Genomic DNA, 27,640 nt, shown 5'->3' with positions numbered 1-27,640 from the left:
GTTCCATGTCCTCTTCTGAACCCTGATTGTTGTGGATGTAGAAGGTTATTTGTATCGACATAGTCCTTAAGTTGGCTTGTTGCAATGTTATCAAAAATGTTTAGAAGAAAATTGCAATTAGTAATTGGCCCGAAGATTTATAGCGTTCTCTTGGTCAAGGCCAGGTTTTTGGAGCAGAGTTGTGACCATGAGTGTTTTAATTGTCACTGGAACTTTGCGGTCCCTGAATGATGAATTAACCATTCTACGGAGGTACAGGGCAAATATCTCTGTATTGTCCAAGACTAGCTTGGGGGGGCAGTATGTTCTCTGGGCAGGAGGTACAGTTGATGGTAGAAAGTACTTTATTCTTCATGTCCTCTAGAGAAATTGGGGTGAACTGGAATTTCGGTTCCTGTAATTGCCCAGGCTGCTCGAATGTTGAAGATGAAAGAGGTAGGCCATCGACACTGCACTTTGCTATTGTTTCTCGATCTTTTAGAATTTTGTTTTGGAAGGCTGTCTGTACTATTTCAGAGTCTTCTATATATGGTTGAAATGGAGGGGAAAGAGTTGCTCGATTTCAGAATTTGAAATTGTTTGCCGGTTGAAGTGGCGGCAGCGGAGATCTGATTGTTAGTGGTTTATTTTTTAAATTCTGTTAGTTTTGTTCATGTATGTTGTCCATGTTTATCCAGTTTTTTATTAGTCTCAGTGGGTTCTTTGTGCCACTTTCTTTCTAGTTTTCTTTTATCTTTTTAAGTTTGATGGTTTCTGCATCAAACCAGATTTGGTGGTTAGGATTAGGTCTAACTTTTTATTTTTGTTGGATGCATGTTGATCTAGAAGCTCCTGAAAATGGCGGTTACAAGAAGACACTATTTTGTCACACAAGTCTTCATCAGTTGTGATGTTCATGATATAGTTAATACTTTGTGAGAGGATAAGGGGTGTGATTTTTTTTGTGTTTCTTCCTTGACCAATCTTAGGTATAGTGCTATGTTTCTTAACGTCGTTTCTTAGTAAAAGTCTGGCCTCAACTTTGTAGTGGTCAGACCATATGCAATGTAGAGTTCCCAGCACAGTCATTTCCACCAATCTAGTTGATTTCCTGACCTGGAGGTTGGATATGTTAATCACTGAAAAGTCGTTGTTTTGTAAGTCGTTTGAGATTAATAGCCTCCTTGTCTTTGGTGTTCCCTCTCCATTTGTTTAGGTCAAAAAGGAGGAATGTCTCTGTATTGGGTCCTTTTAAGTTGTTCAAAAAAACGTCTAGGTCGTCATTGAAGTCGGAGATCAACAAAGGTGGCCTATAGATAATTATGTTGATGCAGCCGTTATAGGTGGGGGTCATTTTGAGTAGTAGTATTTCACATCCCGTACAGTGGATCCGTGAGGGGAATAGCTTAAGGTCTGGCCTTGCAATTATGGCCACTCCTCCTTTTCCTATAGCCAGTAAGACAAAGAACGTCTATATCTTCCTCGATGATATAGTGATGGATGTCTTGGGCATGTTTATTGAGGGATCTCGTATTTAAGAGGGCAAATTTGATCTCTGAATAGTTATTGGATTTAACGGAGGGTATTTCTCTTGATGGGCCCTTTCTCCGATTATCTGGACTTGTTACGATCGCTGGAGGCAAAGTCATTTCGTTACCCGATTGCCTGATGGCTTCATGTTGTTGAAGGTTACGTTTTTTCAGAATTGCATAGCACGGGAGAAGTTTGTGGTAGCCATGGTTCTAATGCAGGGTCAAAGAGGTTTCCAAATGGGGGTGGGCTCAGTATGTCATTTTTAGCCTCTAAAAAGCGCTGCGCCAGAGACCGATTATGCAGTGGCTTTGCTTGTGCAAGCAAGTGCCAGGTTTTAAGGTAACCCATACCTTGATTAGTGCTTCCGGAAAGATGTGCGTGCATCAGAGCACAGTCTTTCGCCGAAAGCCGGTGGATGCTGTGGACCGGCGTAGACCGGCTTGTCTCTGAAGCGCCCAAAGTTTCCTTTAGAGCTACAGTGTTAATGCTGGGAACTGTAGTTCCCCAAGATTGTATGTCAACTTCAAGCATTCGAGCTTGAGCGCGAACGTTAATCCCTTAGATGGCAAGCGAAATGGTCAGAGAGTAACACAGATGTCTAGAGCAATAATTCCTCAACATAATGCTCGATTTTAAAAATCCTTAAACGAAAGAATGTACCCTTACTGATACTGTTTTAAACCAAAGACATGTAAGGTGAACAGATATGTAATTCTCTAAATCTGTCCACTGACTTTAATTTGTTTAGGAAGAGGGTTAGGTTTCCATATTCCATAAATCCTAAGACTAAGTCATCCGCTATTCATAGATTTCCACTCGCTTAATGAAATTGCTGTGTGTTTCAAGGACATGCGTTTAAGTAATTGTTGCAAAGGTTAACAAATAAACAAATACACTGTGTGGATAGGAAGAACACAGACAGTCAACTCCTAATTCCAAATCATATAGTTTTAGCAAAACGCATAACAGAAAATCAATATGGTTATAGTCTCAACCAAGGGCATAAAAGAATAAATACATCCACATGGTACATATAGTTAAAAGTTCAAAAGGTACAAAGGAATATTGTGAGACAAGCATGTAACAAACAAAAACAAAAAGCAGAAAAACAATGTTATTTAGTTGATTCACTAAAAGAACATGTATTGAGGGATGGGATGCAGAAAAATCAGACGCATGATATTAGTTCAATAAATACATTGCATCATAAATCCCATGGTGGGAGCTTTTAGTTGTCCCTCCTTCAATTGTTTATACAAAGCAGTTCACCTGCAAGGTCATTAGGTACAAGATATCTTTATCCTTGCCTAAGTTTAAAAATCCTCCAACACTCGTAGTGCATGTGTAATGTGGCAATGGTATAAACTGTTCAAACACCAAGGTATGGATTCACACAGCAGCAACAATTACCCTTACCACAATTCTTAGCCTAATTCACAATTTCACTCACTTATAACAAGAAAGTAAAAGTACAATGTGGCGTGCCGCTTAGCAGCGTCCTGTCTAGAAGCTCTAACTAACCTAACTAACGCATAGCAACACAGGTTCGAATCCCGGGTTGCACGTAGAAACTGGTCTCTGGTATTAAGCGTGTTCTGTGAAGACCAATTAAAACTTTAACAGGAATAGGGTTGCTTTTATAGTTGCTAAGTGTTTGGAATTGGTAATTTAAGTAGCACTGCACAGTATACAAACATTGAAGCTTTTTTAGCCGTATATACTAGTCGGTGTTATCCGAAGACTAAAATAATAGAGCATAGGTACTTGTTTAGTGTTCTTTTAGTGATCAAGGACTATTCATGTAAGAGTAACATTCTGTAACTTGACAGAAGAGGTGGAAGACTAAAATTGTCAACTCTTGCCAAGGTCTTCCTAAACCTTCCACCTACAATCTAGTTAGTCTTTAGCATTACAATTACACTTAATCGCAGTAAAATGGCTGCTCATGTTTTTCAACTAATCATTCAGTTCCATACTGAGAAAGAAAACACAAACCTACAGATAATATTTCAGAGTAGCTGTACTTACCACATTGACTTTCGTCGCTTCCGTCACCACAATCATCTACATGATCACATCTGTGGGATAGTGAGATACAGGTTCCCGATTCCACACATCTAAACTGGGTATCACTGTTACATGTAGTCGGTGCTGCCAATGAGAAAAGGAAGATTTCAAATTTAAGACCAATACAATTCAAGAACAGAAACGATTTTAATAAAATCCACCCACAAGTGGCGAGGTCTATAAGAAATGCAAACGATACAAAGCAAATCTGTAAAGTATTTGCTGGGCATTACACAGGATACGTTAAAAGTTGAAAAGCACAGATGCCAGGCCTTTGGGCTGCAACGCCACAGCAAGGATTCAATCTGTTCAAGTAGGGTTAGTGTTGCAGCAAGCAGGGATCAGGGAAAAGTAGGAGAGAAACAATGCATGTGGTGTTTTGCCACTGGCCAGGGTAGGTGGCTTAAAGCACCAAAGGAGAGTAATGAGGGAACATATCAAGGACTTTCAGGTCACTCAGAGGGTTGAAAAGATGTGACACAGATATACATGTGGCATACAGTGCGCAGGTTCCTCACCCTATTAAACTAGCTCCTTAAGAAAGCTAGAAAAATAGCCAATAGGGTAGATAAGCCACTGTTAAATCTTTGTAACCTGCATATCACAGATGTGTTTTGGATCACAATAAATGGGCTTTGAAATACCTTTGGCACTTCAAACTATGTCTACAGTGCCTCCTTTGATGAATCCACATGCAACCCTCCATAGGGGACAGGGCAAGCAGGATGCCACTCGGGGTGACCTCTCCACTCCCCTTTGGGGACAAGGAATCCCCGGGAACGAACTGTCCACCTCTCTACTTCCCACCTTAATGTTTGTTGGGTACATGGTGCATGAACATGGTAATTCTATAAGGGGCCCCTTTAAGGTGGATGGCTTGGTTTCTGACCTGAATGCTTTACTGCCATCTTGAAAAGATCAGGACCATGAAATCGCTCCGATTCCAGGGAGGAACCAAATACACCTGGGCTCCAACAGCACAGGGCGAATCAGGTGGAGCAGATGCCGACACAGAGGAGGAAGTCATTCTCTCGCAAGAGGAGCAAAGAACCACGCAGTTGATGCGGTAGCCAGAGACCCAGGGCAGCCCATGGATTGCTGCCGTTTCAATGAAGGCGAAGACCCCAAAGCACCCTCAGCTGCATAGGAAGGAAGCATGCCAAAAGGGAACGAGACGTACCAGCCTCTAGCCTGAGCAACACAGAGGACCCAAGAAGGGAAAAGTAATGTGGAGCAACTGAATACGCAGACCAGAGGCAAGTCAGGAGCACAGTTCTGCATGGGCCAGAGAGAGTGTCTCCATTAGCGAATAGTGCGGCTGCAGAGAGGGTGTGCAGCCGCATATCAAACACAGCTGGAGAGCAGAGAGGCCACACCCAAGCCCACATAGGGCTAAAGATCCCAATCCTCCAGGAGGGAGTGACAGAAACAAAACCAAGCAGAGCAGACCCTGTAACACACAAGGCTAATGATCCGCATACCTGAAAGGGGGTAAGACAAGCAAGCAGGCCTGCAGCCCAAGATAGCCACAGTTGAGACACAGAGTACCCAAGAAAGGGGTGTGAAAAAAGCAACCAAACCTGGAGGGGCAGGCCTGCAGTCTATGATGGACTTAGAAACCAAATACCCCACAAGAGGGTGAGAGAAGCCAGTAACCACATCAGGCAGAACAAACCCATAGCACACGACAGGCTAAAAAGCAGCATACCCCAGGATGGAGTGAGAGGCAACCAGCTGAGCAGGGCTAAAGAGGCCTGTAGCCCACGTAGGGCTGAAAATAGGAATATCCCAGGAGGGGTTAAGAGAAACAAGACCTTAACAGGGCTGAAGAGGCTTTGGCCCATCTAGGGGTGAGAAGAACAAGTTACTCTCTTACCTGGTAATGTTCTTTCGATGAGATGGTCCGACGACGTATTCCATATCGATGACAGTAATCACCACAGTTGTGCTGCTTCGGAAAGACTTTCGGCGTTTGCGTCCTGCGTCGATGACATCAATACGCTGCCCTCGAGGACCTCCTCCGACGGCCGACGTCACTGGATAATATAAGTAGGACGTACGACGTCCGTAGCCCCAGTTGTAGTTTTTTCCCAGAACGTGTGGCACCAGACTTCTGACAGTCTGACCACACAAAGCCTTGCGGAAACGTAAGCTGCAATCGCATAAGAAATTCTGCAGCAGGGAAGGCAGGGAGGGAGCGATATGGAATACATTGTCGGACCATCTCATCGAATGAACGGTACCAGGTAAGAGAGTAACTTGTTCTTCGAGGGGATTGGGTCCTCCGACGTATTCCATATCTATGACAGACTCCCAAAGCAGTACCAACGTAAGGAGGTGGGAAAAAGATTTTAGAAGATAGAAATTTAGAATGCCCAATCAAATTGCAGAGTAAAGGACCGCCTTGCCAAAGGCCAGATCCTGCCCACGGATACAATCGAGGGGGTAGTGACGTACAAAAGTATGGACCGAAGCCCAGGTGGCTGCATCACAGATGTTACGAATAGGAACACCTCTCTGCAGGGCAGTAGAGTCAGCCATACCCATGGTAGAATGGACCCGCAAACCTATCGGAGGGTCCTTACCCGCCAAGCGGTAACATTCAGAAATTGCCAGGATAATCCATCCAGACAACGTCTGCTTAGTAACAGCTTGTCCCAAACGCCTTCCAGCGTAACCAATAAAGAGTTGTTCGTCCACTCTGACCCGGCACATGCGTGAAATATAAAAGGTCAAAGCTCTCCTAGGATCCAGCCTATGGAGCCTCTCCTCTTCCTTACCAGGATGCGGAGGAGGATAAAAAGCCGGAAGAATAACCTTCTGGCGTAAATGAAATTCCGACACCACCATCGGAAGAAAGGAAGGACGAACTCTAAGGACAACTCTGTCCTTGTGAAACACAGTGAAGGGTGGCTTAACTGAAAGTGCATGTAACTCACTCACTCTGCGAGTGGAAGTGACTGCAACTAAAAATACAGTTTTAAGAGTTAACAATCTCAAAGGGCAGGAATGCAAAGGCTCAAACGGAGCACCCATTTGAAACTTGAGAACAAGGTTCAAATCCCAACCGGGCACCTGGAAAGGTGACGGAGGGAACACATTAGTGAGCCCTTTTAGAAACTGAGAAATTAAAGGAATTTTAAAATAAGAACACTCTTCAGATGAGCGCTTAAATATGGACAGCGCCGCCAGGTAACCTTTAACTGTACCCACTTGCAGGCCCTTGTGGGCCAAAGAAAGCAAAAAAGACAACCAGAGGAATGTCACATTAAAAAGGATCCACATTCTTAACCGTGCACCAGTCGCAGAACTTTCTCCAATGGCAACAGTACAGGGACTTTGTTGCCGGCCGTCTGGCCGAAAGTAACACCTCCATCACGTCTTCAGGGAGGCCCCAATCCAATGCTTATACCTCAACCTTTCAGAAGCCAAGCGTAAAGGTTGAGGGATCTGACCTCTGGATGGAGAACCTGACCCCCACTCCCATGAGAGCAGATCGTCTCGGTAGGGAAGACGACGTGGAGGGCAGATGGACAAGTCGAGAAGGTCCGGGTACCACGTCCTCCTCGCCCACGCCAGAGCAATGAGGATCATCCGGGAACCGAACCTCCGTAACCTCCGCAGCACTTGCGAAATGACTGGGACTGGAGGAAACGCGTACAGCAGTGGGAATGACCACTCCACCACGAACGCGTCTCCTAAGGCTCCTCTTGGAGGAAATTCCCGCGAGCAGAACCTTTCGCACTTCCGGTTGACACTGGAGGCAAAGAGATCCACTTGAGGGGTCCCCCAAAGGGCGAAGATCTAAAGGAGAATCTCCTGAGCCAACTCCCACTCGTGAGAGATTGCGCTCTGCCTGCTCAGAGCGTCGGCCGTCTCGTTTTCTTCTCTGGCCAGATGAACTGCCGAGACCGAAATTTCCTGCTTGATTGGCCAGAATCAGAGCTGCATCGCCTCCCCCTTTTTGTTGAGGTAGTGCATGGCCACTGTATTGTCCATCAGAATCAGGACATTCTTTCCTCGCACAGTCGGCAGAAAAGCCTTCAGGGCATGCCTGACAGCCTTCCGCTTCAACAAATTGATATGGAGTCTGGACTCTGAAGGAGACCAACGACCGCTGACTCAACTCGTTGGCATGAGCTCCCCATCCTGTGAGGGATGTGTCCGTCACGATCGTCACCTCCGGCCAGGGTAGCCAAAATGGAGCCCCCTTCATCAGAAAAGAATCCCAGCATGGCTGACCAAGCCAGTAGCCCTTCAGGAGGCCAAGATGGCGAACCATCCAGGAGATACATTTGTGGTTTTAAAATTTGATACAAAAGAGACTTGGAAGATACTGGGAGAACTCTTTGTGGGGTCAGAAAACTAGCCAACATCAAGGGGGGAGTAACCCTACGCAAAGTTCGAGCTTACATTCTCTTTTCTTTCTTTTCTTATTTGTGAGGCAGATGATGGGTTAGAATAGATATGGATGAAGGATAGTGTTTATTTGTGAGACATCCTGAGGAGCACCTGTTTTTTTTTTCTTTTACAGTAGGGAATTCTTCAGAGCTAGGGTTAGAGGAAGTTGCTCTTATTTGTTTTTAACTAAAGCCAGTTGTTGAACCTTGTCCTCTTATAAGTCTCCTATATCTGACTGACCACACCCCCATTTGAATGCCCCTTCTCTATATAACAAAAATAGCACAGGATGTAAATTGGAGAAACCAACATGCATGTGCTTGGAAATAAATATGCTATGTATACATATTTCATGTTTTCAGAATTCAGTCATACATGTGAGTTTTTTCTTCATAGAAATCTTAAATCTTTATTCACCTAAAACTACAATTGCAGAGGATTCAGTCTTAAAGATATTGCAATGAAAATTAACAGCACTCTTTATTTTATTATATATAGGGGATACTGTGTCCCAAAGATTTTCATAGAATGGCTGAAGTGAAGTGGCACATAATTGAGTCACACTTCACCAGCCCACTTAACTAAATGAAGGAAGGGGCAGAGAGAGTGACTCAAATGGCGGAAAAGGCAATAAAAGTTGTTTTTTCCTTGAAGCAGGGGCTTTATTTGCCAACAATGCTAACCAAGTGAGACAGTAATTAGCAAACTACTGCTACATCATAAATTGCAGATGTTTAAATAATGCCATGCACTTCCATTTGTAAATACAGAAAACAAAGACATGCAATTATTTCCTCTATGCCCTTAAATGAATTCAAAGTGTAAAACTGAGCATCAATGTGTCAATACATACGACAGTTCTCTTCATCACTCCCATCACCACAGTCGTCATCCGAGTCGCACTGCCACATGCGTGTGATGCATTTTCCATTTGGACATCTGTATTGGTTGACCATGCAATCTGATAAAAGTAATACAAATATAGATTCACAATGAGACTTACAGTTGAGGACCTGTCCAGAATGTTTATGCTAGCTTGAAAGAAGAAGCATTTCTTTATACTATACAAGTATGTTGCATTTGATTTACGGCTTTACCTACTAAGGAAATTGAACTTGTATTAAGAACATACAATGGAATACCATTCCAATGCACATATCAGTCTAAATTCTTTTTATATATAGCTCTCCTTAAAGTCGAATGCTACATGTAGTATTTAACGTTGTCTTTTTAGAATATTGAAAGACTAATCTGGTCTTGTTTTACCATTCCATTGTATTGTATTTGGTGAAGACTTATTTATGAAGGCTGCACAACATGCTGAATAGTCCTAAACGACTAAAAGAATACTCTTGCGCTATTATTTTAGTCTTCACATACTACTGAATGGTACAATAAATATAAGAACTCCCATTATATTTGAAAGCCTGCTATGCAGTCTCACTTTCTCCCCTGGCTTCTCTCTGACCTTTGTCACCTTCTACAGGCCACTTGGCCAGGCCACCCTCTTCCTTTCTGAATGGGCCAACCTCACTTCTCTCCTTTCCTCTACCTCCCAGCTTCTCCTCCTTGGGGTTCCCAACATCCATATGGACTCTAATTCCACAGGGCGTTTCCGCAACCTCTGCAACTCCCTCCACCTTTCCACTCTACCCACTGGTCCGACTCACTCTGCCGGACACACCTTGGATGCTCTCATCTCTTCAGACATCCCCCTCTCTAATCCCCTGACTACTACTCTCTCCTGGACTGACCACTCTTTTCACTTAATTTATCTTTACTTGTTTATAGTTCAATGAGAACTTTAACACAAGAAAAAGGAAAATGTGAAAAGAAACAATACAATTTCATAAATCCCATATTTTCTAATAAAAGAAAATGAATACATTAACACTTAAAACTCATAAAATCTTTCATCTGTCAATCATGGCAATTGGTATTGAGATATAAAAATATTAATACATCCTTGTAAAATGTTGCAAAATCTCATCCATGTTGCAATCCCAGTCGCTTTTCCACTATTTTCCAAACTGAGTAAAGTGCAATGTACATTTGTTCAAAATCTGAATTTAGGCAATACTCCCAAAACGAGTTGGATTTAATGGAATCGTAATTGTGCAATCTGGTGCCTAGCAGGCACATGTTTATTGGTCCGTCTCTAAATGCTCCGAAGATTTACATATCCGACATATTCTAAATGCTTTCGGGATTCCCAGTTGTAGGCCAATGTTAACAATGGTAACTAATTAATTCTTAGTCTCAACATAATATACACGACTGCAAGGTTTGATTTAAAAGGAGCTACGACTAAGGTTTCAGGTAGCGATGAATAATGTTTGTGACAGCGCCATAATTACTGACACCTGCCAAATGTGTGAATTCTTAGCCCAGTCCCAGATGATGGTCTTTTTAAATAGAGGCCTTGACCAGGTCAAAATTGCCCCAAGTCTCAAGCCAAGGCGTCCAATTTACGGTGTTTAAGAATTCCAAATTTAAAGGTTTTGAAATTCTTCCCACCGTTTCCAACTTCCTGCCCACAGGTTTTCCCAAAGTCCTCCAATAGAGGGCATTTAGGTGACATTTTGGACTTAATATACAATGTGCCTCTCTTTTTGAGCAGTGACGTGCTTAGTGATACGATCCAAGTTCCAGCCAAAAGTATTCCATAGGAATGGAGGCCGCTAGGTTCAGTGCTGTACGCCAGAACCTCCCCTCCAGACAATCTAACCAACCGAGGTCCCTCATTGTTATTGCCTCCAGCCCCTACAAGATCATTGGACAATAACATTGCTTGCAAAGAACCAGAATACCTTGCATAGTGTATCCCGTAGTAACAGAAGCACATTTTCAGAGGAGAAGCGTCAACTGGCGAGCTTTCCTTGTTTAGGTCTTTTCCTTTGTTTACAATGTCCTCATAGTTATTTTTATTATTCATTTCGAGGCCTAAGTAAACATAACTTTCCACATATTCAATCTCCTCGTACTTTGTATTCAGGGCTGTTTTATATACTTTTTTGTTTGCTACTAACATGCATTTGGTCTTGGAAAGGTTCACCGTAAGGCCATTTTCGTGCACATACTTGTAAAGGTAATTCAGCATGTTATTCATCCCACTAAGTCTGTGGTCGAGTAACACCAAAATCGTCAGCATACAACGTACTTCCGACACTCTCCATCCCAATTTTTGGGGGGCAGTTAGACTTTGCCAGAAGACGAGCGGGCAAGTCTGCAAGATACATATTGAACAGCAGGGGAGCCAGCATGACCCTCCTTGACTCCTCTGCTTACTCCAATCAGTTTGACCGAGGATTGGTCACCACTGAACCACAGTAAAACCCACACCAAACGTGGTTGTCTTTGTCTAGGAGGACAGTCATTCCTTTGTTCCCCACGTTCTATTTTATTGCACCAATTGTTAGTGTAACATATGTATATCTGTACCATTATGTTGTTTGGATACCTGCATATGTCTGTATTGGTTTCTAACAATGCAATGCAGTTGCTTTCACTCACACTATATTTTAATCTAATGTGAAGTAATGTCACTATTGTTTGCCTGAAAATGTTTGGCTTAGTACGAATTTGAGACGTAGGTTTGGATTCTTTTGTTTACCTCAGATAAACTGGTATGTACTACCTTGATTGTTTTACAACCAGACTGCTGAGTAACATGAAATAAAATTCATGTATAAGCCATTCGGATGAGACTACCAATAAGTGTGTAATTGGTTTACAAATAGTCTTCATGATTACAGGATGTCAATACCCAATTAAAGTATGGGTCATAGGTGACTTAGTTAACACCATCATAACCTTGTTGAACTGAAAAAAATACATAACTAATAGTATGTTATAATTAATATTGGCGGCTACCCTCCCTGTGATAAACTCTAATCAGTCTGGACATACTCCCCTCGTTATCCAGACGTAAGTGTTGTTATGAAGGAGTCTAATTGCAAATACCAACTAATCTGGGCATCCTAGCTCCTGCAATTCTAACCACAACCTTTACCGGTCTACTCTATCAAATGCGGCCTTGAAATCCACAAATGTCACATATAAAGAAGGATGCCCTGTGCCCACAGTTCTTTTTAACAATGTATCGAGAAGCCTAATATTGTGGGCGGTTGCAGAGCCGGGGAGAAATCCCATCTGATATCTGTAACCCAGCTCTGCAACTCTCCAAACAAAAAGGCACAGAACAACTTTCCTGTTATATCCAACATTGACAGCAGCCTGTAAGTGTCGGGAACTTTCCTGTCCCCTTTCTTGTATATTGGGACCAAGACCGACTGCTGCCATGAGACTGGTATCTGATGTGTGATACCGATTTATTTAAACAAAAGCAAGAGAATAGAGGCCCAGGTGTCCAGAGAGTTCTTGAGAACCAAGTTAAACAATCCATTTGGACCCAGTGCTCGTGAACTCTACAATTTCGTGATGGTCTCAACCATTGGCTTGTGCGTTATCCTAACTGGCCATTCACTTGCTGGGTTGGGATCTGCCAGGATGATTAGGTTGAGCCTGTCATTGTTATACTGCTGAGGTGGGCCATCCACACGCACACTGAATGACAGACACAGGAGCCAGTATGGTTGTCTGTGGGTGTGTTTCCACCCTCGCCCGTGGCATTGTTCTGTGTCCGGGCTTTCTGGCCAGTGTCTTCTCGGTTTCCTCCTTCTCCAGGGTCGAGTGGGCACAGAGTATTGTGGTCGCTCTTCCGTGAGGGCTGCGATGGCTTCGCGTTCCATTTTCCTTTCAATGGTGTCTGCCTGTGCCTCAACACTCTCGTATGTTTTTGCCATATTCAGTATTTTCCCTAGGGGTAGGGGCTTTATGAGAAGGTGTTTCCTGAACGTTGACGAGGTGCACCCTTCTATGATCCTTAGTCTTATAGCTTCTTCATCATTGAAGTTGGCGAAGTCGCAGTCTCCTATCTTCTGGTGGAGACGTATGACGAACTCCCCAATCGATTCGTGTGGACGCTGCCTGTGTTGGTTGAATGCAAGGCGTTCGTAGTCTTTGTTGGATCCTGTTATGAGTTTGTTGTTTAGTGTATCGAGGAGACGTTGGTACGTGGTTTTGTCTGTAGCTGGGATTGTCTTGATGATGTCCTTTACCTCTTTTCCTACCAAGTTCCTAAGTATGCTGAGTTTGTTTGGCGGGTCTTTGTCCCCAATTGCACCTAAAAAATCCTCAAATTCTTGGACCCATTCCTCCCATCTTGTTCCTTGGTCGTGGTGCGGGATCAAAGCGAATGGGTTGGGCCTTCTCATGATGGTGGCATATGAAGTGGGGCCCAAGACTGCTAGGGCTTGCGCACTTGCGTCGGCATCTGCTTGCGCTGGGTCAGTCATGGTGGGCGGTGTTTAGTTTGGGTATGGAGTCACGGTGCGCTTGCGTGTGATCTTTGGCGGCAGATCGTTATGTTTGATCCTCTGGTTTGTATGGGGGGCGTTGCTTTTACTTTTGCCGGTCCTGTCTAGTACGGGTCTTCTCTTTCTTTCTTGTGGATGTCCTTGTGGTGGTGTTGGTGCGGCTGGTCATGGGAGCCACTGCGTTCTCGTGTCCCACCCGTTGCTTCCCCCGTCTCGTATTGCGTTGGTCGTTGTGGCTGGGTGTTGGCAGGGTAGGTGCACTCTTGTGCTGGCTCTGGTAGTGGTGCTGCACAGTTGTGTTGGTTTCGTCCTTCTGTGGGCCTGTCAATTTTCTGCACCAGTGGCCTGCGTGGTGGGGGGACACTAATGTGTCCCTTTGCTGTTGTAGCGCTGCATGGGGTTCCAATAACATAGATCCACTGGTTGGGTGGCTCTGGGTGTTTTGGCGTGGGTGTCCCCGTTAGTGCTCTCTGTTTACAGGTGTCTGGTTGTTTTGCTCCTGGGGTGGTACTCCCCTCTCTGTAGCAGTCTTTCTGTCGTTCTCCTTACCCCTCATTTGGGGCACCGTTGTGGAAACGTGTGTTGGTTGGGGTGCTTTGTTGACGGCCTATGGGCCGTGTATCTGGGTCATGGGCTTCCCGCCCAAACTTGCTAGTGTTGTGGCTGTGCGCATTAGGTAGGGGCAGCCACGGGTGCTGTGCTGACGACCTCTGGGCCGTTTATTGCATTGGTGGGTTTCCCGCCCAAATTTCACCGTCTTCAATATGGTTGGGGCAGCTGGGGCGCTGTGCAGCTGGCTTGCGGGCCGTTGCGGGCCGTTCGCTCTAAAGTGGGTAGGGCGGTGTGTTCAGTTTCTCTGATCAGAGGCACCGTGCCTCATGTTTGCGTGTGGCGCTGAGGGGCCACTTACTGGATGTACCAGGTGCACGTGTCCCTTGTAACCAATATTTTCTTGCTCGTCGGTCAGGGTATGGCCACTTGCGGGTTATTTTTTTTCCGTAGTGTCACTTACAGGGAGACGCAGGGTTAATGTTGCTGGGCCCTCAGTTTTGGCTTTTATTTTCACTGTTTGGGTTTATTATTTTTTTTTAATGTCACGTTGTGGGAGACACGGGGTTAATCTTGGTAGGCTAGTGTTTTGTCGCTTTGCAATGTCACGTTGTGGGAGACACAGGGTTCCTTTCACTCCCAGCCCCCGTCCTAGCTCCTTACTTGGGGTGTTGCGACCGCGGCGGTCGGGTGATTCCTTTCTCCTCTGCGGGTGGGCGGGATGGATCAGCTGGGCAGCTGGGTCTGCAGCGCGGTCGTGGGCGTCGCAGGCGCCGTCTTCTCCTCTCCCCCTCTGGCGGCTCTGCCGTTGCTGGGTCTCCTCCCGCACGGCTCCACTTTGGTCCTCGGCTCCTGCGTAGGGCACACGGGCCCTTCTGGAATGCTGGGCGCATAGCCCTCCAGTAGGGCACACGGGCCTCTGCTTAGTTGCAGGGCGCACCGGCCCTCTCGAACTGCTGGGCGCACGGGCCCTTCAGCAAGGCATACGGGCCTCTGCTTTCACACGGATACAGAGGTCCACTTAAACTGCTGGGCACACGGGCCCATCGACAGGGCACACAGGCCCACACGAACTGCCAGGCACACGGGCCCACCTACAGGGCACACTGGCCCTCTTCAGGGCGCACGGGCCACCCGCTACTGCCGGGCACATGGGCCCAACCTACAGGGCACACGGGCCCTCTTCAGGGTGCACGGGCCCACCGCTACTGCCGGGCACACGGGCCCACCTACAGGGCACACGGGCCCTCATCACTGCAGGCACTCAGGCCCTCCGTTACTGCTGGGCGCACAGGCCCCTCTTTTCTGCTGGGCACACGGGCCCTCCATTAATGCTGCAGAGCGTGGGGTCGCATCTGTCTCGTCGCCAGTTGTTATACTGCTGAGGTGGGCCATCCACACGCACACTGAATGACAGACACAGGAGCCATTGCCTCTCCAACCTTCCCTTTATTCCTCCATCCTCTTACTGCCGTTTCCCTTCCCTTGCTCCTCCCCTTCCTCCTGCCTCCCGCTCCTTCCCACTAGTCCTGGGCTTCCCTCTTAAAGGGGCTCTGTCCTTTTTCCACTTACAACAGTCATCTCTAGTTCCCAGATAATACTCCCAAGCATTACCTCCTATTGGATTTATAGTCTGCCTTGCTCTTGTGCCCCTTGCTTGTGAAAGAATTTGCCAGATAGTGTGAGTTTCTAGACTTCAAAGCCCCCAGCATTTTCTGCCATTGAGGGGTCTTTATTGACAGACCACATCGCCCAAGCCAAACCCGGCATTTGTTTTTACCAGTCTGGCTTCCCCAATCTTATCTGTCTTAGTACATTCAATAGCTCTAATTGCCCTTCTTAATACTATTAGCATCTCAAATTACTATGTAGAAGCTCTTCATATGGCCCTTTGTTGTGGAAGTCATTTTATTGGCCTTGATGGCTCCTGTGCCTTGTGACACCCTCTTTAACCATGCTTCGCATTGGGGCGTGGCCAACAGCAGAGCTATGAGGACGTGAGCCACTGTAGCTCTTGCGGCCGCGGCAGATATCATGTATAAAAAGCCTGCTACGAATGGCTTTCCTGTAGAAATTATACATTTTCCAGAAGACAAACACACCGGGCACAACCAGGCGAAATCCCGGCCAAAATCACATACTCCTGGGTGAGTTCGGAGCCGAGGAAAACAAGCCGCGCGGCAGCGGGAAAACACAGACAAAATGGCCGCGCCCGACGGATCGTAGCCGAATGAAGGATCGTCACTCTGACGCGGATCTGCGATCAGTGACCTGTGGCTGGGAATGGAGGCACGCAGGAATAACATCCGCGCATGACGAGGTGGAAACTCCACCAGAACAGCAGCACTCACTTCGTCCGTGGAACACCCCCGGCCAGCAAACCGAACCAGGCGGGAACCTGTCGAACAATACGGAAAACGGGCCCACCGTCTCCCGAAAACGGCGGATCTACGCTGTGCCCGTGTGAGTGGTGAGACAAACCCCCAGTGCACCGTCGGGCCGCCAGAGTGACCTGAGAGGGAGACGGCAACCTAGGGTGACATCCAGAAGTTCGCCATACCCTGGCCCTCGCGCTCGTACAGAGCCTGCAAGAGAAGGAGCCCAGACGGCGTGCAGAACCAAGCGGCCCGGTAGGTGCACGGCTCGTGACCCGCTGGCTTCATAACCCATTTCCGGAGATGCCATAGACCCCCCCAGAGACTCCGACCTGTGGGTGCGCGTGGCGAAGACCCGTGCCTACGTGGGCCCGAAGTGCAATCAGTGAAATTACAGGGCAGCTGGAAAACACTGACAAAATGGCCGCACCTGTCAGTACGTAGCAGGGTGAAGGAGTACCATACTGTGATAGACCTGCGACCGCGACCTATGCCTGGAAGCGACTGCCCACAGGCCTAACCAACAGGCACCCACACCTCCACGGACTAGCAGTCACCCCCAGCCCAGGAGGGCGCAGAAGGAATATTACGCAAGCCGGCCTAAAACTCCAAAACTGTGCCTCTGTTCAGTCGGAGGCACCTCACCATCGCCGTATGACATGGGCAAGGATAAACCCAGGAAACTAATCTCCCAGAGCAGGATGGAACAATTCACGACGCCGATAGCAACCACCCAGTCGGAACAAGACCTACCAGACACTATACCACAAGCAGAAGGCACAATATCGTTAAAAGACATCATGGCTGCCATAGCAGACTCACGGGCCTCGATGGAGCAAAAAATAGATGGCATCAGCATGGGCTTCTCCCTCCTCTGGCATGACCTCCAGAAGCCGACGTCCTGTACCAGAGAAGCAGAGCAACGCATATCTGGGACGGAGGACAGCCTACGGCAAGTAGAACAGCTGGCTAGAGTTACGACCCGCCTAAAAACCATGGAGGAGAGGGTCGATGAAAGCGAGCGGATTGCCAGAGAAAGTTGAAGGCCCACACATGGAATTATTTCTGGAGCAGCTACTCACAGACATGTTCGAAACAGATACATTTTCCAACTTCCTTTCAATTGAACGGGCCCACTGGATGCCGACGGGTCGCCCAGTACCAGGTGCCCCCCCCCCCCAACGCACAGTGATAGCAAAGCTATTGAACTATCGAGACCGTGACGCATTGCTCCAGACGGCACGGGCAAAAGGCACCCTCACATACAATGATCGAGCGTTTTTTTCAGATTACACCAGAGACGTGCAAAAAGCCAGACAATCGTTTGACCAACTCAAAAAGCAGTTGCAAACCTTGAATGTCCAACTTAAAATATACTATAAAGGCACGACGGTCCACTTCACTGACCCCAAAGATGCATGGAAGTGGGCAGAGCAACACATTGAAGGTGACTGGACCAAGACAAGAGGCAACGGAAACAGAGCCCCCCGAGCCCGACCAAGACAGGAACCGCCGGACCGACAACCGCCAGGCAACGTTCCGCAACCGCAAGAAAGAGAAAACTGACACCCGAGGCATGAACGATCAGGAACTCTGAAGGCCCCAATGAGCAAGGTGTAAGGTACTGTGCATTGTTGACATTCTGCTTACATGATTGTAACAGCCATAAAGAGACTCATAGAAAAGCGGCCAGAACAGGTGGAAGCCCCCCCCCCCCTTGCCCCTGGAAAGTTCCCCCCCGCCTCCCTGTGTTGGAGCACGGTGGGAACTTATGAGCAATGAGCTGCGAGTCTACAGTTTTTGTTTAATTTGTATTTGAGTTGCAATGGGGGGACAGATGCTTCAGTTGAGGGCAAAGTATAGGGAGGGGGGAGTTGGATATATGTTTTTATGTTTAAAGGATGGACAAACTCAATGGAACATTGAAGTTCTCGAGACACAGGTTTTGATGCGACCTAGACCGTTGTTCCCTGCCATGGTACAAATTAGCACAATGGCCAGACCCCAAAGAACGTTACTGTCATTTACACCCACGTACGCCTAAATGACTCCGCAAGACACTAAGATCCGAACCTTAAAGCTCCTGACCTGGAACGTGAATGGTCTAGGAAGCAGTCCGAAGAGACGATTAGTGCGGCAATTCCTGAATAGATACAGCCCAGATATTGCTTTCCTAACTGAAACCCACCTAGCGGGAACAACCAATGTACCAAGGATTCACGATGGGAGCCAGAGGAGTAATAATACGGATACATAAAAGACTTCCTTTTACCCTTACGGACACAACACAGGACACTGGAGACAGGTACACGCATGTCACAGGCACGTTCTGGAACAAAACGATCTCCCTACTGGCGATCTATGCCCCACCCACACTGCAAGCCACACTGAAAGAAGACATCACGCCACTGATCACTATGGACACCTCAGACATCCTAATCCTGGGGGGAGACTTCAACGATGTAATGGACAATAACCAAGACCGCACACACCTGCGCAGTAGAGACCCCAATCGCCGAACTAATCTAGCCACCTTTGTCGAAGCTTTTGGAATTAGGGATGTGTGGCGGGACCTTCACCCGGAAGGCAAAGAATACTCCTATCATTCTGGGGTACACGCATCATTGTCGCACCTAGACTATTTTTTTATATCAGCATCAATAATACACACGGCGACACAGGCAGAGTACCTCCCAAGAGGCATCTCGGATCACTCCCCCCTATTAATGTCAATTACGACGTATAAGCCAATCCTGCCACCGGTTGGAGGCTGAATAATTACCATCTAGGGTGCCTGGAATTGTTAGAACGTCTACAAAAAGCTAGCACAACATACTTCAAGTTAAATGAAGGAACGGTAGACTCCCCTATTACTCTGTGGGAAGCCTACAAACCTGTGATTTGTGGAGCGATCATCTCCAGGACCGTGGCACAAAGAAAAGCACACCTGGAATCAATAAGAGAAGCAGAGGAAAATGTCAAACTAGCGGAGGAAGCACACCTAATCCAGGATACGCCTGACACGAACAGAGCTCTGATCCTAGCTCAAAAAGAGTTACAAAATATTGCGTTGGACAATGCTAAACAGGCACACGGGGCGATGAGAGCCAGAGTCTATGAAACAGGTGACAAAGCTGGAAAGATGCTAGCATGGCTGGAGCGGAGAGATGAGGGACACAACCAAGTAAGGGCGATAACACAAAACACCAAAACGAGATCAACAGATGCAGATATTGCAGAGGAATTTTCAAAATATTATGAGAAACTATACAGAGCACCTGAAACTCCCCTGAAAACTCTGTTAGAAAAGATCGCTCTTCCCTCCCTTAACGCTGAACAAGCGGCTGGGCTAGAAATGGAAATCACAGAAGACGAGATAGTGGCAGCTATGATGCAACTCCAGTCCGGAAAGACACCTGGTCCGAATGGTTTCCCCATTGAAACCTGGAAGAAGATAGGCGGAACTGAACTGGCCCCACACTTACTCAAATTGTATTAGCAGGCCCGAGACAAGGGCAGCCTACCAGCGGATTTAAGGAAGGCGACCATAGTTGTGATACCCAAAGCAGACAAACACCCAGACGAATGTGGCTCTTATCGACCAATATCGCTAGTTAACAGCGAGACGAAGATACTGGCGAAACTGTTGGCAACGCGCCTCAAACATGTCATAACATCCCTAATACACCCAGATCAATGTGGTGTTATGCCTGGTAGATCTACGAGAATGAACATACGTAGACTACACCTGGCCATTGAGCGCGCCCAGACCCTGGACACCCCCATGGCAGTACTCGTGGTGGACTTTGAGAAGGCCTTCGACTCGGTCCACTGGGAGGCACTCTGGGCGATTATGCGTAAAATGGGGATCGGCGAGCGATTCCTAACCTGGATCCAACTGCTGTACGAGGCGCCGACGGCCGAAGTGAGGGTGAACGGCTGGACGTCACGATCCTTCGCCCTGGGGAAGGGGACACGACAAGGCTGTCCTCTAGCCCTCCTCTTCGCACTGGCCATACCGAGGCTACAGACATACTACTGGGCCAGACAGATGGCGGTGATAAACGGCGCTCTACACGCCGATTCAACACTACCACATGTGAGAGCGTCACCCCCCATGGAATTATATGCTGCGACACCTAGAGCATCTCCTCGTGACATGACCTTGCACACGCCACGTATCTGGGCAGAGTCACACACCTTTATAGGCTGAGGAGACAAAATCACTCCACTACAACCTCTGTGGAACAACAGGAACCTCCCCGAAGTGATCAAACTGCCGAAATGGCCAGTGTGGATGAGACACGGTATAGTAAAAGTGAAGGACATTATAGCAGATGGATCCATTAGACCTTTTGATGAACTAATTTCGACCTTTGACCTCCCGGAGGCAGAAAGATATCACTATACACCGCTCCAAAACGCCCTGCAACAGCACCTCCCTGCTCTCTCTGACATGGCAGACTCTACCCCACTGGAACGGAACATAGTGGTGGACCATGTTCCAGCTAAAGTCACCACTGTCATGTACAGTGTTATCACCTCCTTCGCCACACCGGAACTGGAACGATTGAAATCGAAATGGGAAGCTGAAGTGGGAGAAATGTCAGAAGACTGGGTCCAAATCCTGATGTACCCCCGTGAAGTCACCATATCAGCCAGACTACGCCTAGTACAACTGAAGATCTTGCACAGGATCTATTACCCGAGGGTAGCCCTGTACCAACGGGGCAAAATAGCTGAACCCAACTGTCTGCGCTGCCAGGTAGAGGAAGGAACCTTCTTTCATATACTGTGGGAATGCCCAGTAATCAGTCATTACTGGCAGCAATGCTGCGATGTGTTATCAAGGGTCCTGAACCAGATGATCCCCAGAGATCCGAAACTGTTGCTACTGGGAGTGGACAGTGAGCTAGATCTCTCAAAATACGAAAAGCTCTGCCTCATGACCACAACAGCGATAATCAAAAGAAACATAGCACGCCTATGGGGGGCAGCGGAACCGCCGCAGGTGAATCAGTGGATTACGGATGTAGAACTCTGCATCGCAATAGAAAGGAGGGTTTACAGAGCCAGAGGTTACCCTGAAAAAGCAGATAGGGTATGGCAACGCTGGGAAGACACAATATGAACTACTGAACTTCTAATATCATATCATCATAGACTAAGGGTTGTGGACAATGCTGCGTAAAACCTACTATTGTACCAAACATTATTACGCTATGTATTAAATGTTACATAATAGCATATAGTATGTGTTCCATATGAGTGCTTTTCCCATCCAAAGTTATTTTTATTTCTATTATTATTATTATTATTATTATTATTATTAATGTTGTTGTTTAAATGCTGGCCCCGGAAGGCCCAGTGGTTGTATGTTATAAATCCAATCAAATGTGTTATTAAAAAAAAAACCATGCTTCGCATTCATATGGGGTTAATTCCTCCAAAAATGCCATGTCACTATAGTGGGCTTTTGTTACTTCGTGCAGCACATTTTGGAGGTTAGCTGTTGACTGGGAAATTCGATTTCCTGCATGGTAACTAGTCAACCCCCCCCATTCATTCCGACACAGGGCACACACGATTCAGTGGGAATTTGCAATGCTAAAACTGCGTGGTCACTATGAACACCTGGGTTCACCCTAAGTTCTCATATTCGCTCCAGGGCCACATTATTTTCATAAAAATAGTCCAGAGTGGCACTGGACCATCCGTCACTCCAGGTGAACTGCCCCAGAACATACCCTTTGGCTCTACCATTGTGTGCAGCTCTCATTCTTTCAAGCACGCCAGCCAGCCATCTCCTTCCAAAAGCAACTGTCCACCGTCCTGTGTCAAAACCTATTTCCTTCCCTTACATTCTTAAAGATCAAAATGTTAGGAAATATTGTTAATGTGGAAGAATGGCTCTTCTTCAAAGCAGACTACTGTGCCCCAGTAGTCGAGGGAATGACGCCCTTCCCTACGTTGCAGTCCCCCTTCAAAAAAGGCACCACACAAAGCCTTGGATTGTAAAGTTCAAGTTCACAAATAAAGCAAAGTTCCAAGTTGGGACCTTGATGGCAAGAGGATGACTCCCTCCTCTTGATCCTTCTCAGGCTTCTTGCGTTGTTCCCAATACCAGGAGGAATGACTCCCTCCTCACCCCCTTGTCTTTCAAGTTTCTCAAAATGCCAAGAGAATGACTCCCTTCCCTTGGCTTTAGTCATAATGTTCATAAACACAAAGTTGTGGGAAAGGTCTACCCCTGGCACCTTTTAGGTTGTTCTTGGTGGTTCAACGAAGGTGGAGTAATGGCTCCCTTCCGCTGGCATTTCTCAGGCCCTTCTTGGAAGTCAAACAAACAGCCCTGTTGTACTCTCCTGCTAGGGACTGCCTTGGGTCCCAGACCCTTTCACAGCTTTCTCTCACACGTGGGTCCCAGACCCTTTTCACTTGATTACTCGTTTGGGTCCCAGACTCCTTTGGTTTGGCTTCGCCTGTTCGATATCCCACACCCTTTGATTTAGGTCCCAGGCCGGTTTATGATTCTCTCTCTGGTCCCAGACCACTTTGCACAGCTTTCTCGTGCTCCCCACAGCACCGAGGTCCGGGGGCACCCCTGCGTAACTTCGGTGTGGGCTCCCGGTTGTGTCCCTCTGTCTCAAGCTTCTCGGCATCTCCAAAGGTTTTCATCTGCTGTTTTCTGCTGGCATGCTGACGTATGCTGCTTCCCAGCACTTCCAGGGGGGCCAGGTTGCGCGTTGCTGCTAGACAATCCCTCACGGTGCTATTCTAGCCCGGGGTCCTTGAGCTCTTCCGTCATGGGCTCTTCAGTCCTTCTAGGAGCAGGTAGGGTTGCCATGACTTACCTTGTCGAGGCACGGTCAGCAGCTGCATGTTTAGCTTCTCTGTATGCGGGCAATCCCTTTCACTCGAGGTGCTTCCGGAGAGAACTGGCAAGATGAATTGTCCTTCTTCCCTTTCTATCTCAAGTGGTTGAATACTTTGTTTCATGTAACTAGACTGCTCATGTTGGTTCTGTGGGGTATTGCTCTGCGACTCTTCCTCGTCTCACTATTAGTGCTCTCCTCCTCCACTGGGCTACATGTGTTCTTCTTCGTCACAGTGTTTGTATGTGATTGCATATGAAGTCCCTACTCTTCCTCGTACCAGTACTTTTTAAGCAGGCTATATTATCTACCCTACAGTAGCACATGGAAGTATGGGGGGGATCATGGAAGTTGCCACAGGGTAGGTAATGTGGTTTTTTGGGCAGAGTGGTTTTTGGGTGGAGTGCGGTGGGTGGCTGATCTGTTTGAAAATGGTGTTTGGATGACAGCGAGGGAATTGCAACAACGCTTTGCAATAGAGAATTTTAAGATCTCAGACTATGTGAAGCTTAAAAGAGCGATTGGGGTTTTGGATTTTGAAAGGAGAATTGATCTGAGTTTGTTCACTAGGAAATCAACTGGGAGGGAAGGTGGTCTGGTGAGTCGGGTGTATAAGGAGATTGTGTCGCATTACAGTGGTAATGACTTGCTAAGGGAGGAGTGGGGTAGGAGGATAGGCTCTGATATTTCTGGAGATTTGTGGCGGCGGATGTGTGCGAAAATGTCAAGTTGTGTTCTTTGGGGCTTACGGAGAGGTCCAGGCAGATAAAGATACTTAATCGGGTTTTTTGGTCACCGAAGAGAATGGCGAGTAGGGGGATATCGGAGAGCTTAGATTGTTGGAGGTGTATTCATGTGGAAGGTATGTTGGAGCATATGCTTTGGGACTGTAGGTTGGTGAGGTTGTTCTGGGATGCGGTTAGTCTGGTGTGTGGTGAGGTGATTGAGGGCTTACCTGCCTTGGACTTCAAAACGGTGATATTGGGGGATGATGAATCCCTGGAAGGTCTTACTATGAACCAGAAGAAGTGGTTGTTCAGAGGGGCAATGATTGGTAAGAAAATGTTTGCGCAGCTGGAAGACTGTTTTGACTCTGACTGTTGAGACGTGGCTGAATGAGATGCAAGATTTGGCAGCTATGGAAAGGTCATTTTACAGAAGAGAAGGGAAAATGAGTTTATTTGAGATGATTTGGGGTAAATTTCTTCAGCTGTGCTAGACCTGGTATAGTAGTGTATATATGGGAGTGGGACGGTGGTACAAATGGGTTGTTGTGAATCTTGTTGGGGTTTCTCTTGTAATGTATATAGTTGTTTCGTGAACTGTTCGCATATTTTTGGAATTATTGTTTTCTAGATTATCCAGATGTATGTGGTTTTACGGTTTTGTACATAAAATGTTAAAATAAAAAGTTTTTTTTTTAAAAAGGGTAGGAGGAAGAGGAAGGGGAGGGCATGTTTTGGACATACTGCGTTCTACCCGGACAGTCATCCCTAGTCCCACAGGGGAGAACCCTCCCCATGAGATTCACCTGCCGAGTACCACCCCAAGGAAGACTATAGGCAGCGGCCTCACCTCCTTGTTCTCCGTGTTTCCATGACAAATCATTTTCTTTCTTTTGAAGTTTGGTTTTACACTGGTTGGGAGGAACTGTCCCTTCAGCAGTCTGTTGTAATGTTGAAAATTAAGGGGAAAAAAGAGCATACTACGCAACATGTCGTCAGCTTGCTTTTTCCATGCATAAGTGGTTTTCGTGGGAACAAGCATGATATTCTCTATTTTTGCAACTAAGACTATATATGCTGTTGGGGGAAGTTTAAAGGCTGGTGTGGGAGTTAAGACCCCTTGTTGTAACCCATGTCCTCAGCCTAAACCTTTTACAGACTTTCACGTTAACCAAAAGAGTCACTTGCCAGTTTTTTTCTCTCCTCCTCATCCTAAGAAAAGGAAAGGTTGCCCAGGTTAAACCTCAAGAGAGCCTTGAGCTTTTATTTGATCGCAATGGAGAAGTGTTCATCTCCTCTGCTGAAGCTACAAACTAAAGACTATTTTGTGATGGATAGTGCTCTGCATTTCTGAATGTTACAAAACAGCACGCAACAAAATGCTTTTCGGACACAGGGACATTCAACCAGAGGAGTGGCGGTTAGATCAGCCTTCCATAGAGGGTTATCACTGGTAGAAATTTGCGAAGGGGCTACATGGTGGTCTTTGCATACATTTTCCAAACATTAATTATTGGATTCATTGGCTGGTCAAGACGCTTATTTTAGAAAAGCAGATCTTCAACAAAAAAAAATTGTAAGGGATGTGTTCTCCAACATCATCCTACTGCCGGGCACTGCTTTTGGTGTCTATCAAGGAGGAATTTGTGTGGCTGTGCAATTCATTAGAAGAAAGAAATGACTTACCATGCAAGGTTCCTACTATGGATTCTGCTGCCACAGATTCATCAAATTCTCCCTGTAACAAGTTCCATCAGATGCTGAGCAATGGGGGGATGGCAAGAACGGGAGAACGGAGGTCATGGATGGCATGGCCCGGCTGAAGCAGGCACACTGATGTGACTGTCGACTCAGAGGCCTTAGAGAAAATATCTAATACTTCAGTCTTAAATCTCCTACTCCTCCCTGGAAGCATACTTGGAAAGAATAGTGCTATAATGCCCTGGGAGGCACAAGAGTCCTCATTTCCATCCCTGCCAAACCTGTGCTTCCTATTTTTGTTAGAGGAGGAAGGCGACGAATGGTGCGAGTTACTACATTAGCGCGGTTTTTTTCCACCTTCTGCGTCCATCTATCTTCCTGCCTCTTCATCGCAGGAGTGAGCTCCTCCGTATCAACTTCTGATGACTTCAGATGTGATGCAGCTGGAAGCCTAAAGGGTGGCTTAACACCGATTTAGTAAATACTACTTAATGTCCAAGTGGTTCATCTATTGATAGGACTTGCACTGCTCCATGCCATGGTCCACCCCTCAGGCAACATACACAGATGATGTTCGGGTCGATGAGCGACATTTTAGCACTGCCGTCCTGGCTACATTTTAACCCAGAAGGCTTGGGATTAGGGGTGGGGCTAATGCATGTATTTCTGAGAGCGCAGAAAAAAGGTTGTGGAGTGTGCTCCTTTTGTAGGCTGGCAACGTCATGTCTGGGATCAAGATAGCTGATGGATAGAAGTATGCCAAACTGCTGAAAGTTCCAGAGAACAGCTTGCACTGGAGGATATTAAGAGAAGGACTCTGCAGGTTGATAACATCCATTGGAAATATTTTAAATATGTAGAATAAAATGGTGAATAAAGGGTGATGCATTAGCCACTTGCAATTGTCAATGAGATGTGTTGCAGTGTACAGTTGGTACAGTAGTTGATTTACTTGTATTGAAGAGAATAAATCTTAGGTGACTGTTGGAATTACTAATGTGTATCCTACGCATGACCAATGAGTGATGGTCGGTTGCAGTGCAGTAACTGCGTAAAATCCAAACAAAGACATTTGTCTCCCGAAAGTAGTGACAGTAGCCTTGGATCTGTTTAAAGTCCCCAAAATGTGGGAGAGGACATGTTCATATGTCGGGGCAGGTGCCAGATGCATTTGTAGCTTCACAGTCATCAGAAAAGCACCAATAAATCAGCTAAAAACTCTAGATGGCAGAGGACTTCCCCAATCTGGTATTCCCATTTACAACAGCAAATAGGTTTTCTTTCAGAAGCTCTGTACCACAGATCAACAGTCGTAAAACAGAGCATTTGCGTCACCAGATGCTTTTACAATAGTGATACAGTGATAAGAGGGCATGTTCATCAAGTGGTGATAGTGTAGCGGGATGGACACACGAACAGCACACAAGGATTAAGGCGCTATATAAATAACACAACATTATCAGTGATAAATCAATGTATACAATTATAGACAGTTATGTAAAAGAGGCAGTGGGGGTGATAGGCTTATACAACTCAGGTTCTCCCAAAGGTGCTGTTTTAATGCTGTCATAAAGACCTTCACCATCGGTGTGGAGTCAAGTGCAACAATTATGGCCATCTGAACCAAGACCTCTTGATCCAGCACGCTAACTCTTAATTTGAACCACTGCAGAGCATTTAACTACTGGAAGCTACTAAGCTGAAGTGTTTTTAATTCAGGGGGCACCCGATTATTGGACGCTGCCTAACCCCAGCCTCCACAATGTTTAGGAAAGACTCGCTTTTTGTACCTTTCTATCGATAGATTTATTTGGGACACCCTTTTTTTTTTGCTTGTTTCAACCCCTTATGCTTTACTTCCCTTGCCGGTTATGCTCATTCTTATGGGGAAACTGACTCTTCTCTAAGACTATCAATACTGAGAGAGACTGTCTGTTTATGAATTCTTGCATGTTTACAATTGAACACAACAGCTTACAGTGAGTGCAGTAAGGATACTTGGTATCCTATATTTTTATATAATTGCTTTTTGGTTACTTTTACAATGTGCCCAAGGC

At 46.4% G+C, this 27,640-nt stretch overlaps 1 protein-coding gene across 2 annotated transcripts in view; it reads right to left on the bottom strand.

Moving 5' to 3' along the window:
- Positions 1–27,640, bottom strand: part of SORL1 (sortilin related receptor 1) — a 1,341,481-nt gene that overhangs the window by 703,110 nt on the left and 610,731 nt on the right. For both annotated transcript variants that reach the window (XM_069614318.1, XM_069614319.1), the window contains exons 23-24: positions 8,834–8,941; positions 3,541–3,663 (exon numbers count right to left, since the gene is read on the bottom strand). In XM_069614318.1, the coding sequence (XP_069470419.1) occupies positions 3,541–3,663; positions 8,834–8,941 (231 nt within the window). The remainder of the gene's footprint in view (positions 1–3,540; positions 3,664–8,833; positions 8,942–27,640) is intronic.

Source organism: Ambystoma mexicanum, chromosome 9, assembly GCF_040938575.1.
Source record: "Ambystoma mexicanum isolate Mex_15411 chromosome 9, UKY_AmexF1_1, whole genome shotgun sequence".
Classification (NCBI taxonomy): Eukaryota; Metazoa; Chordata; class Amphibia; order Caudata; family Ambystomatidae; genus Ambystoma; species Ambystoma mexicanum.
Note: the sequence above shows the minus strand (reverse complement) of the source record. Positions and strands in the feature narration are given on the sequence as shown.